At 34.1% G+C, this 12,365-nt stretch overlaps 1 protein-coding gene across 1 annotated transcript; it reads left to right on the top strand.

The window, feature by feature from the left end:
• The first annotated feature begins 2,042 nt into the window (after positions 1-2,042).
• On the top strand, positions 2,043-12,265 carry LOC102594745 (ABC transporter G family member 31-like). The gene is made up of 24 exons (XM_006363112.2): positions 2,043-2,457; positions 2,581-2,701; positions 2,832-2,920; positions 3,377-3,461; positions 3,927-4,089; positions 5,052-5,128; positions 5,238-5,382; positions 5,649-5,950; positions 6,015-6,296; positions 6,451-6,767; positions 6,850-7,010; positions 7,078-7,181; positions 7,271-7,427; positions 7,520-7,582; positions 7,651-7,751; positions 7,830-8,162; positions 8,284-8,574; positions 8,646-8,729; positions 8,944-9,077; positions 9,185-9,412; positions 10,547-10,718; positions 10,853-10,940; positions 11,529-11,695; positions 11,988-12,265. The coding sequence occupies exons 1-24, from the start codon at positions 2,186-2,188 to the stop codon at positions 12,252-12,254; spliced, it is 4,203 nt and encodes a 1,400-aa protein (XP_006363174.1). The 5' UTR covers positions 2,043-2,185; the 3' UTR covers positions 12,255-12,265.
• The last annotated feature ends 100 nt before the right edge of the window (positions 12,266-12,365 follow it).

Genomic DNA, 12,365 nt, shown 5'->3' with positions numbered 1-12,365 from the left:
GGTGGGGGAATGGGGGGCGGGGGGATCTCTCTTTTGATTATATTTTTTCTTAACCCAAGGTTACCATATTTCCGAATCATTAGCGCGGATGACCACCTCTAAACTAACAACACTTTTTAATCAATTACTATCGGCTATTATATTTTATATGCTTAATAATTTATTTATATCATGCATGATTTTTATTTTTATAATAATAGATAAAAATATTATATAAATCATACGCATCACATTTTTTTAGTTGTCATTTGTCAAGGTAAATTATTTATGCTAAATTTATACTTTTATTAATTTGTTATTCTTTACCATCAATATTATGTATTTTTATTTTTTTGGTACGGATGTAATTAAAGAATCTAATTATTTTTTATAGATGTGATATTATATATGCAATAATCTCACAAATATGAATTAAATATTTGGTAAAAAATGAAATAAGTAAAATAGTTTTACCAAATTATCGATTCAAAAAATGATCATAATGTTGATTTATTTGTTTAACATTTAAAAAAAATATTCATTTTAACATGTATCCTTTGTTTTGCAAGGAAAATAGTACACTACAGTTATATGTATAAAACTTATTACTTTAAGCATTTTATGGTAAGAAAAAATTAATTGAATGTATTTAAATACATGATTGAAGTGCAAACATGTTTTCGAAATAAGAGGAACTTAAGTTTTCTGGTTAAAAGTTTAAATTCATTGGTATCCACTGAAATTTGATGTTATCGCATTTACATCAAAACTTATTGTGAAATAAAACACTCATTTTATGCAAGGATGAATCTAGATTTTTCATTAAGGAATTGAAAAAATAAAAATATAGTGCTTAAGATCTGAATTCAAATCTAAAGGTGAATTTTGAATCCGACACTTTTAATCTTATATATGTTCAAAATATATAAATAAAAATTAAAAAGAAAATACTTTATATATATATATCATCTAATTATTTGTCGAGAGAGTTTGATGAATCCCTCGCTACCCTCTTTAGATCGGCCCCTATAAAGGAAATCAACTTTTGCAATATAAGTAAAACAATCGATAATATTACTTTGTTCACTTTTATTCGTTTTATATTTTAAAAATATATCACTTTTAATCAAAGTGAATAGTATCCTAAGATATTACTACTAATCATCATTTTTTTTAAGTATCCCGCAAAATTCCAATTGGGAAGTAAAGGTGAATGGAGGTAGTATTTTTTCATGTGCATCGATCGGTTTGATTTGGTTTTAAGTATTATCGATTTGATTTATTGAATTTTTATTTTTAAATACGTTAAATCAATAAAAAACCAAAACGATATTCTTTATCGATTTTTGATTTATCGGTTTCTGGTCATTAATGATTCGGTTTTCGATTTACTCAATAAGAAAATGCTTATAAAATAAATATACTACTTTTCACTTCTTTAACAATTTGACACGATACAATAAAATAAACAAATCAACTGTAAATGCTTTGAAATAGTGAACAAGAAATATAATGAGAAATTACATCAATAAGAGTAGATGGTGTATGAAAGATACAATTACATGTTACAACCAAAACATTGAAATTTCGGATGTGAAGTAGAAGTAATGTGAAGTGTGAACTGTGAAGATTATAGCGTAGAATACTTATATAGTGTTTAGTTATGTTAAATTATTACTACTAATATTTAATATCATGAAGGTAAAGTAATGAAATACTACCGTCTTACCAATAAACCCAATACTAAAAACCAATAACCTAATATATATTTTTCTTATAAAATCATTAAAAAACCATTAACATTAGTCCATGCAATTTTGCACACCCCTTAATTTAACTCTACTTATTACAAGTCAATGTAGCGTTTGAAACTAATCAAAGCATTAATAAGAAATTACTCTCTCTATCAGATACTTATTAATTGATCACTTTTAGAAAAAATATACCGTAATTAATACTTTCTTAATTTAGTAAAGTATTAAACTAATGTGAAACAACTATTTTAAAAAAGATGGACGGAAAATGCTCTTAACAGGTGAATCCCATTTTCATCATCAGTGACTTATAACTGACCAAATTCTTTCTTAAGATTTAGTAAGTCTTAGCTGTGTTTGTGTGTATATATAGAGAGAGAGCTACATAATACTATCACACAGAAATTCCTTCGGGAACAAGAAACAGATAGAATTCGTATCGTTTTTTTTGAATGGGATCTTCAAATGGGAGTGATTATTTCGAATCGTATAGTAATTTTGGGCAATCTAATGCAGATTCAGACGAAGATGAGTTAATGTGGGCAGCTTTAGAGAAGTTGCCATCGGAGAAGCGTACAAACTTCGCGTTGTTAAAACGCACGGATACGGTCGATGTCACAAAGCTTGATCGACTCACTCGACAACTTCTTGTCAACAATGCACTTGCTACTTCAGAACAAGATAATTACAAGCTCCTCTATTCCATCAAACAACGCTTCGATAGGTATTAAAGACTATTTTCAATTGATCCTCGATCGACAATGTGAAGTATATACTCTGTATATATAGGTTTATGGTTAATGGTTTTGGCCAACTAATTAGAACATTTGTCTTTTAAAAAATGAAGGGTGGGATTGGAGATTCCTAAAGTTGAAGTGCGATATGAAAATATAAGCATATCAACAAATGTGAAAGTAGGTTCAAGAGCATTGCCTACATTATTAAATTTTGGTTATGATGTAATCGAGGTACGTAATGCTAACCATTTAGTTTAATTTGATGATTGTTGCCACCTTTATGATATGTTATTGTTGATCGATCACGTTTGATATATATATATATATCCTCATTCCTCTGTGTCTATTTCATGAAATACAGAATATATTAGCTGGATTAAGGATAATCAAACCAAGGAGACATCCCCTTACAATTTTGAACAATGTTACTGGCAATGTAAAACCTGGAAGGTAATTTTTTTGTTCTTACATCACATGTATGTTACCTTGCATAGTCATTCATACTACACGACCAGCACTAAGATTGGTGCATACTACCTTTTATATATGATGGTTTACCTGACCACGGACCACATTCATGTGTCGGGTTCATAAAGGAATTTACAAAATGTTGAAGGTATTCAACAGGGCTTTGCAGCTTGTTGCAAACACTGGTTTATTAAGAATATGTAAGAAAAGCATCAATATATGCCGAATTTCTCCATATATAGTTTCCCGAACCACATTTTATAAACGAACCAGTGCCACTTCGAATTGATCTTGTCTTGTTCTTGTTCTTCTTTTCTTTTTTTGTTGTTGTGAATTTACATTGTTTGGTTGCCAGTAATTTTAAGTTATTGTTGATTGTAACAAAACAAATGGATCCTATTAATTAATATTTGTTTATATTGCTATCAATATCAATAGGATGACTCTGCTTCTAGGACCTCCAGGTTCTGGTAAATCCACATTGCTTTTAGCTCTTTCTGGAAAGCTTGACAATGGACTGAAGGTCAGTATACGTGCATTAATTACTCGTTCGTTATATAATCCAATAGTATTAACTTAATTGTTCCTTAACTGAAGTTGAGTTGTATAAAAGCACATACACTCATATACATACTATACATTAATTGAAGATAACTACTTTAAATGAAGTGATCGATTAGTAGATAAGGTTTATCTCAATATGCACTGCATCTCGAGTAAATATTAATGAAACGCTGCGTTTTGGGCCGAAGGGACTGGAGATTTGGTAGGCGTTTGGACACAAATTGAGTATATTTAAAAAAAGAGAGTACTATTTGGAATTAAGTTGAAAAAGGGTATTTATTGTGTTTGGACATGCATTTCACTTGAAAAAATATTTAAGTTTTGTGAGATAATTGTTTTTGCTCGAAAAAACAGGTTCAGACCAGTTTTAAACCAACTTTTCAGAACTTGAAATATCTTTTTTCGCGACTTTATTTGGTTTCAGCGAACTGGCAGTATTACGTATAATGGACATAAAGAGGATGAGTTTTGTGTGCAAACGACTTGTGCTTACATAAGTCAAATAGACAATCATATTGCAGAGCTAACTGTAAGAGAAACTTTAGATTTCGCAGCGAGATGCCAAGGTGCAAGTCATGGTTTTGGAGGTAATTTGTCCTAACTTCTCTTCTACTCCTTAATGGATCTCTATTTTAAAATAAAATGATTTTTCTACAAATTTTTCTCGAGTATACTTATCAATGTGCACAACCGTTTATCATTTACTTGTTTTCAAAGCCTTTTCTATGCCATACACATAATGTAGCTGGTTGAACCATGTAATAACCTCATACTCTGCATTTAATTCTTTACTTCAATTATTGTAACCATGTGCTCTCTGCTACTAATACAGTTAACATAATGGACTTAGCAATTCTCGATATGAATCAATTCCAAACTACATTTGAACTTAACCATTATGATATTAGCTCAAGCTCTCTGAAACTATGCTTCCCTATGTACAAACCTTCTTCTAAGCTACTTCGGTGTGCTGCATAATTCTATATCCTCTGTATGCCTTTACTTAACATTTAGTCTATGGTGCTTGTCTTTACTTATTGCGAGGGAGTTTTCCACGAATAAGCTTTTCTCCGGCACTTATAAAGTAATCTATTCAACATACTTGTGCATCTCCACTGGCTCAGTTCTCACTTCCATTCCATTTTCACATCTGACAAATGAACAAATGGTGAGTACTTGTATGGGGGGTTCTTTTCACTTAAACGAAATAGGCAACTTGATCAATTTGGTGCTGTCGAATGCAATTCATGCCAGATCCCAAACAAATAATTAAAATTGAAAACCAACTCGTTGCAACCAAAACTAATTCAAATTGCCACCGTAATGAGTTTAAATTGATTAGAAAAAAGTCTTGACATTTTTCTTAACAAAAATGATGCCTTTCATCAAGAGCCATAGGTTATCTCGTCCTGAAACACTGGAGTAAAAATTTCCCTGAAGATTGCAAGTGCAAATTGTTTGTTGCCTCTTATTTAAACCAGTCAAGGTTTATCAGACATAGCATGTTTTCTTTCCTGATCTTGGCTTGTTATATATATTTCTTCTGCAGACTATATGAAAGACCTTGATCATTTAGAGAAGGAAAGAAAGATACGCCCAAAGTTTGAGATAGATGCATATATGAAGGTTTGATTATGATCATCCTTACTTTTTAATGCACTCAAAAATGACAAATCATGACTTCTTTTTGGTTGTTTTCATGTTGACTTTTGATGAAATAAATAAAACCATTCAGGCATCTTCTGTTGGTGGTACAAAGCACAATGTGTCCACAGAATATGTCTTGAAAGTTCTTGGTCTTGATATATGTTCAGATACAATAGTTGGTAATGACATGAGGAGAGGAATTTCAGGTGGACAAAGGAAGAGAGTTACAACAGGTCTCTCTCTCTCTCTTTATATATATTTTTTGTGTGTATGCATGTATCTCTCTCTCTCACACACACACACACTCCAAAACAACCCAGAAACAATCACAAAAACACACTCTACAATGCTTGAGTTGCATTTGATCGCCTTAATCGAATTGATAGTTTGGAGATTTTCCTTAAAATATCTTCTTTTTGGAATTTGTTGTGATGGGGGAAGTGACATGCTTTGTGGAATTTAAGTTCTAGATTTGCATGCTAATATTTCCCATCTGCAGGAGAAATGATTGTTGGACCCAGGAAAACACTATTCATGGATGAAATTTCTACTGGACTTGACAGTTCTACAACTTTCCAAATAGTCAAGTGCATAAGAAATTTTGTTAATTTAATGGAAGGAACTGTGATGATGGCTCTTCTTCAACCTTCACCAGAAACTTTTGAGTTATTTGATGATCTGGTGTTACTATCTGATGGATATGTTGTGTACCATGGACCTCGAGCAGATGTTATTCCATTTTTTGAGTCATTAGGATTTCAATTGCCATCTCGTAAGGGTGTTGCTGATTTTCTTCAAGAGGTACTTTCATTATGGTACTGTATATCCCAGAACTGGACTTGGTACTTAATTAATGTCTTTGTAGGTTACCTCCAGAAAAGATCAGGCTCAATACTGGGCTGATACTTCCAGACCATATGAGTTCATTCCCGTTGAGGCAATTGCTGAAGCTTTTAGAAATTCCAGATATTGTCAGGATCTAAAGTCATCTCTTTCGGTTCCATATGATAAATCCAAGAGCCATCATTTGGCTTTATCTAAGACAAAGTTTGCTGAATCCAGATTAGAGCTCCTTAAGGGTTGTTTTTCAAGAGAAATGCTATTAATGAGTAGGAATAGTTTTCTATACATCTTCAAAACATGTCAGGTATTCTAATGTAGTTTGTTTTCTTTACCCCAAACTACTTCACCTACTAATATCTTCTGCCTGTCTCAGTTTACTTGACCCCTTTTACCTTGGATACAAGTTTTCCCATCTCCTATAACTCATGTGTGTGGAACCTCTCTCATTTATATTACAGGTTGCATTTATGGGATTTGTAACATGCACACTGTTTCTAAGAACGCGGTTACATCCCACTGATCTGGTGAATGGGAACTTGTATCTTTCTTGCTTATTTTTTGGCTTGGTGCATATCATGTTCAACGGAAGATCAGAACTCCCACTCTTAATATTTCGCCTCCCAGTATTCTATAAGCAAAGAGATAATTTCTTCTATCCTGCATGGGCGTGGTCCTTCAGTAGTTGGATTCTGCAGTTACCTTACTCTATAATTGAAGCTGTTGTATGGTCTTGTGTTGTATATTGGACTGTAGGTTTTGCACCTGGTGCTGGGAGGTATATACAGTGATCTGTTGACATCACACATACATATTTTATTGGTTATATTCTGCTTACACCGCCTTCATCTTTTTCGCAGATTTTTCCGTTACATGTTTTTACTATTTTCAGTACACCAAATGGGGATGGGTCTCTTTCGGTCAATAGCTTCTATTTCACGAGATATAATTATCGCAAATACATATGGATCAGCTGCTCTGCTAATCACATTTTCACTGGGTGGTTTTATCTTGCCAAAAGGTAAGTTTATAGCTCTCTTCATTATTAACAGAATGTCATTTTATTGAAAGAGGTTCCATTTTTACAGAAATGATCAAGCCCTGGTGGGTATGGGCCTTTTGGGTGTCACCATTGTCCTATGGACAGCGAGCTATTTCAGTTAATGAATTTACTGCCACAAGATGGATGGAGGTGTGACTTCTCTACCATACAAAACCTGGATAGTTATTTATAGAGAATAAGTAGCTGTCTTTATATAAATTTAAACTTACTTTTTGTAGAAGACAACAAGTGGAAATGTTACCCTTGGTTATGCTGTTCTGCAATCCCATAGTATACCAACATCTGGTTACTGGTACTGGCTTGGAGTAGGAGTTCTATTGCTCTATGCTTTGCTTTTCAACATTATTCTGACTGTAGCCTTAGCTTTCCTCAACCGTAAGTTAAAAGCTCCTGTTACGGAGATAAGAGTTGTCATCATATTGATTCCAATATCTACTGGACTCATATTTTTCGGTTTACTCCTGCAGCACTAAGAAAATCGCAGGCAATTATCCCAGCTGATTCCAGTGGCGTAAATTCAGTTAGTGATGGTAAACAATTCTCTGTTGGATTTTTGGCTTGTGTATCGATGATCTATTTATCATAATCTTTTGCGTAGGACCTGGCCAGGGGGTGAGTACAACTAAAGGAATAATCTTCCCTTTCCAACCACTAACGATGACTTTCCATAATGTCAACTACTTTGTTGACATGCCAAAGGTATCCATTAGGGATAATTTCGTTTTTTTTTTAATGATGAATCGTATTTCAAGCTGGAAACATATATCCGTTTCTCAGGAAATGAGTTCAAAAGGAATACCTGATAAAAAGTTGCAGCTACTGTCAAATGTAAGTGGAGTATTCTCACCTGGCGTTCTAACTGCATTGGTTGGTTCAAGTGGAGCGGGAAAAACCACATTGATGGATTGCCTAGCTGGTAGGAAGACTTGTGGACATATAGAGGGTGATATTAGGATATCAGGCTACCCTAAAATACAAGAGACTTTTGCAAGAATTTCAGGATATGTTGAACAGAATGATATACATTCTCCTCATGTGACAGTTTTTGAATCCCTGTGGTTTTCTTCTTATCTCCGGCTCCCCAAAGAAGTGAATGAAAAACAAAGACAGGTTAGTAGAGCCCATGCCTTTTTGTTTCTTCATTTCTATGTTCATATTATTTAATTTCATAGTATTGTGATTGATCTATTTGGTTAAAACTCAGTACCCCTTTGACTTTCTTAATTTTCAGGAGTTTGTTGAAGAAGTAATAGAGTTAGTGGAACTTGACTCTCTAAGGCATGCTTTGGTTGGCTTGCCTGGCCGTTCTGGCTTATCAACCGAACAAAGAAAACGTTTGACAATTGCAGTAGAACTTGTGGCAAACCCATCCATAATTTTTATGGATGAACCTACATCTGGGCTTGATGCACGAGCTGCAGCCATTGTAATGCGAACTGTTCGTAATACAGTAGATACTGGACGAACAGTGGTCTGCACAATTCACCAGCCAAGTATTGAAATTTTTGAAGCATTTGATGAGGTAAGATACCACAGTTTTTCTCAAATAGATAAAAAGCATGCGTTGTGCTAATGTGATGCTACAATTTTTAGCTTCTTCTAATGAAACGCGGGGGACAAGTGATATATGGAGGAAAGCTTGGGGAGAAGTCACAAATTATGATTAACTATTTTCAGGTATGAACTTGGCTGTCCGCTAGCTGTTTCAATGTAGTTGTTTCTACTATTTCGAGGTAAACAATTTTCATAATGTGTAGAATGTATCCCCTTAAAATTGACCAGAAGCTTCTTCTAATGTATGTTGCTGACTTGAATGTGAATTTTGTCAACTGCAATCTCCATATTGAGATGATTCATCTGCTCAGCACTGCTTTCTGGTCATATTTTGCAGGGTATTCATGGTATACCCCCAATTCCTAGTGGTTATAATCCTGCAACCTGGATGCTTGAGATAAGTACATCAGCTGCTGAAGCGAAACTTGGAGAAGATTTTGCAACAATATACAGAAATTCTGAACAGTACAGGTGATCTTAGCGGACTTGTTTCAATTCCTGAAATTTATTATTTTATTTGTCTTCTTTTCTGTTGCCTTTTGACAATCTTGTGTTTATGTTCTATTTTTTCAACATAGGCAAGTTGAAGCCTTAATTAAGCGTCTGAGCGTCCCACCTGAAAGCTCAGAACCTATGGGCTTCACTTCCAAATATAGTCAAGGTGCAGTGTCTCAGTTTAAGATCTGCCTGTGGAAGCAAAATCTCATATACTGGAGAAATCCATCATATAATTTCATGAGGTTGTTCTTCACAACAATGTGTGCATTGATTCTTGGTTCCGTATTTTGGGATGTTGGTTCAAAAAGGTAAATGTCCTTTATCAGATATCCATAGCAAACTACTGGATGGTTGTTCTAGTTTCTCTGGATGAAATTCACTTGTCATTTCTCTATTTAATGACAAGTATACAACTTTATACCATGCCTCAGGTATGTATTTTATAGTAGGAAAAGACAGAAGGAAAGACGGGCCTGCTGTTTCTTAATAATAGGGAAAAACTTCTTGAAAATGGTAAGAATGCATAGGGTGATTCAAATAACTTGCTGAAGGGAAGTATTAAACTAGAAATTAGTGTGACATTCACATTGTAACAATTCAATAGTAGAGCACAATTTATTAAGCGCAGAGTACATTAGCGTTGTATTTGGACATAAGGAGATGGGCGATGGCTTTGTCAAAAAAAGCTAGAAACAAATATTAAGGACATTATAAAAAAATTCTTCTGGTATAACTTTCTGGTCTTATTTTAAGCATTGTTTTATGCATTGATCTATGGCTTAAAACTGCACAGCTTATTTTGAAGCTAGCAAACTTCAAAATCTTTATAATTCAAATCCATCGTTGAGTAATGGTGGTTGTAGTTAAACAAGAGGACTGCTAAATGGAATCATTGGATTGAACCATACTGGGTTTTTTTTGTAGAAGAATGTACACATTATGCACTAGAAAAATCTTCTCCCGACTAAGACGTGCATCTTTATAGCTATATTGTCCTAAAGATGGATACATCAGCAAGAAATGGAATTCAGAAGTTCTGCTGGATAGGTTGGTCTGATGATAAGAAAATGGAGTTAGATTCGGCCAAGAGTAACCTTAGAAAACTTCTGCTTCACGAAAAAAGATAAGAGAGTAAGCACCTTGAACCAAATTGCTTGGTGACTTTTATTAATAATTAGAGAATACAGCAGTATACAGATTATAGATGTCTTGTGAAACGAGTCCTACTGTTTAAGCAGGTATCTTTTCACTTTAAAGAAAATAAATAAGTAGAGCTTCAGCTGGCTTCTTCATGTTTCTTCCCTTTATTTCTGCCTTCTAAATTTTGGGTAATGGGCTAATGGCTATGGATCTTGATAATTGTTTTTGGTTGATATAAAACTCCTTAATGATTGCTCAAAACCCCAAACCGTTAAAATATTATGCTTGAAATGATTTGACAGGGACTCAACTCAAAATTTGTTTGTGGTAATGGCGGCTCTTTATGCTTCGGTCTTGTTTCTGGGGGTCAATAATGCTTCTTCTGTACAGCCAGTTGTTTCCATTGAAAGAACTGTTTTCTATAGGGAAAAAGCTGCAGGAATGTACTCCCCGCTACCATATGCAGCAGCTCAGGTTGGCATATTCACAGACAAAATTACATTTACTTGTAAAAAACTATATTTGTATGAATTTCTTGATTGTCAAAAGGATCTGATTATATGTATTGATGACTTCTGATGAACTTTTTCTTTTTTTTGGTCTATCAGGGTCTTATTGAGATTCCGTATGTCATGATCCAGACCCTAATTTACGGAATCATTACATATTTCATGATCAACTTTGAAAGGGAAGCAGGTATGATAAATTTCACGGGTCATGGTTCTTTATGATCAATTATATGCTGTCATGCATCTGCTAAATTGCAGAAAATTATTGTGCAACATGAATGTCAAAACAAATTATTTCTTCATGGGGTAGCAGGGTTAGGCTTAAGAACCAATAAGTGATTTAGATGAAAATTAGGAACAGAAAACAGTACCTATCATAGTCTACTTGACATGGAACTTTGTGGTTATGAGGGAACTACTCCTCCATTACAAATTGACCATATTTCACTATCCAAACATGACAATTAGTAAACAAGATATGTTAATATGAGTATTACTACAACAAATTATCTAAAATAGAAAGGCCTGCTGAGCAAACTGTGTCTAAAATTATTTGAATATATATCGTTGGCTATAAGATTCTCTGCTGGTGCATTTACATCCTTAACTTCAATTCATAATTTTCTGATATTGCGGGTTTTGAGATCTATTCATAAATTGATTGCACTATCATGACTTTTTTCCATGAATTGCACCTGTAACAGCTATTGTATTCCTTGCTTTTGGAGTTGGTGGGCTCATTGACTCACTTATGTATTGTTTGGATATCTTTCAGGCAAATTTTTCCTCTACATACTATTCATGTTTCTTACGTTCATGTATTTCACCTTTTCTGGTATGATGATTGTTGGTCTTACACCAACTCAACATTTAGCTGCCATCATTTCATCAGCTATCTTTTCATTGTGGAACCTCATGTCTGGTTTTCTAGTTCCAAAACCTGTAAGTATTCTTACTTCCCTTATCACTTGTCAAAATTGCAATTGTCGTGTTTGTTGAACTAGATTGCTTGAGATAACATTTTGCAGTGGTCAACCAAAACACGAACAATTTCCTTGTGGAACACTATATGCATAGTTATGAAATCTGCAAAAACTGGAAGTTGGACTCTATTTCATGATTTCTGCTACATCTCACTGTTGTGGCTCCTTTATAACTAATTGCTCATCAAGTTGCCCTAGACAGCCTTTTATGAATTAGTCTTCATGCATGCCATTTTCCTTGTGTCATTTAGAGTATCCCAGGATGGTGGATATGGTTCTACTACATCAACCCAGTTGCATGGACAGTCCGTGGCATCATTAGCTCTCAACTTGGTGATGTGGAAACAAGGATTACAGGACCTGGATTTGACGGAACAGTAAAAAACTATTTGGAAGTCAGACTTGGATTTGGTCCTGGGATGATTTGGTGGTCTGCTGTTATGCTTACTGGATTTTGCTTTCTCTTTTTTGCCATCTATGCAGCATCAGTCAAACGTCTTAACTTCCAAAAAAGATGAAGCGCTGTTCAAGTGTTTATCCTTCATTGAATCAAATATACTTATAATTTCAAAATGTGCTTATTTGGCAATAGTTTTGGATCCAGATTTGAATGTGTTGTCAAGGAAAAC

Source organism: Solanum tuberosum, unplaced genomic scaffold (genome assembly GCF_000226075.1).
Source record: "Solanum tuberosum cultivar DM 1-3 516 R44 unplaced genomic scaffold, SolTub_3.0 scf00415, whole genome shotgun sequence".
NCBI lineage: Eukaryota > Viridiplantae > Streptophyta > Magnoliopsida > Solanales > Solanaceae > Solanum > Solanum tuberosum.
Note: the sequence above shows the minus strand (reverse complement) of the source record. Positions and strands in the feature narration are given on the sequence as shown.

Coding starts and splice junctions, on each gene's coding strand:
- LOC102594745 (XM_006363112.2), top strand. CDS start 2,186: ATGGGATCTTCAAATGGGAGTGATTATTTCGAATCGTATAGTAATTTT. Junction 5,383..5,648: donor AAGGAAGAGAGTTACAACAG/GTCTCTCTCTCT, acceptor TCCCATCTGCAG/GAGAAATGATTGTTGGACCC. Junction 6,768..6,849: donor TTTGCACCTGGTGCTGGGAG/GTATATACAGTG, acceptor TCTTTTTCGCAG/ATTTTTCCGTTACATGTTTT.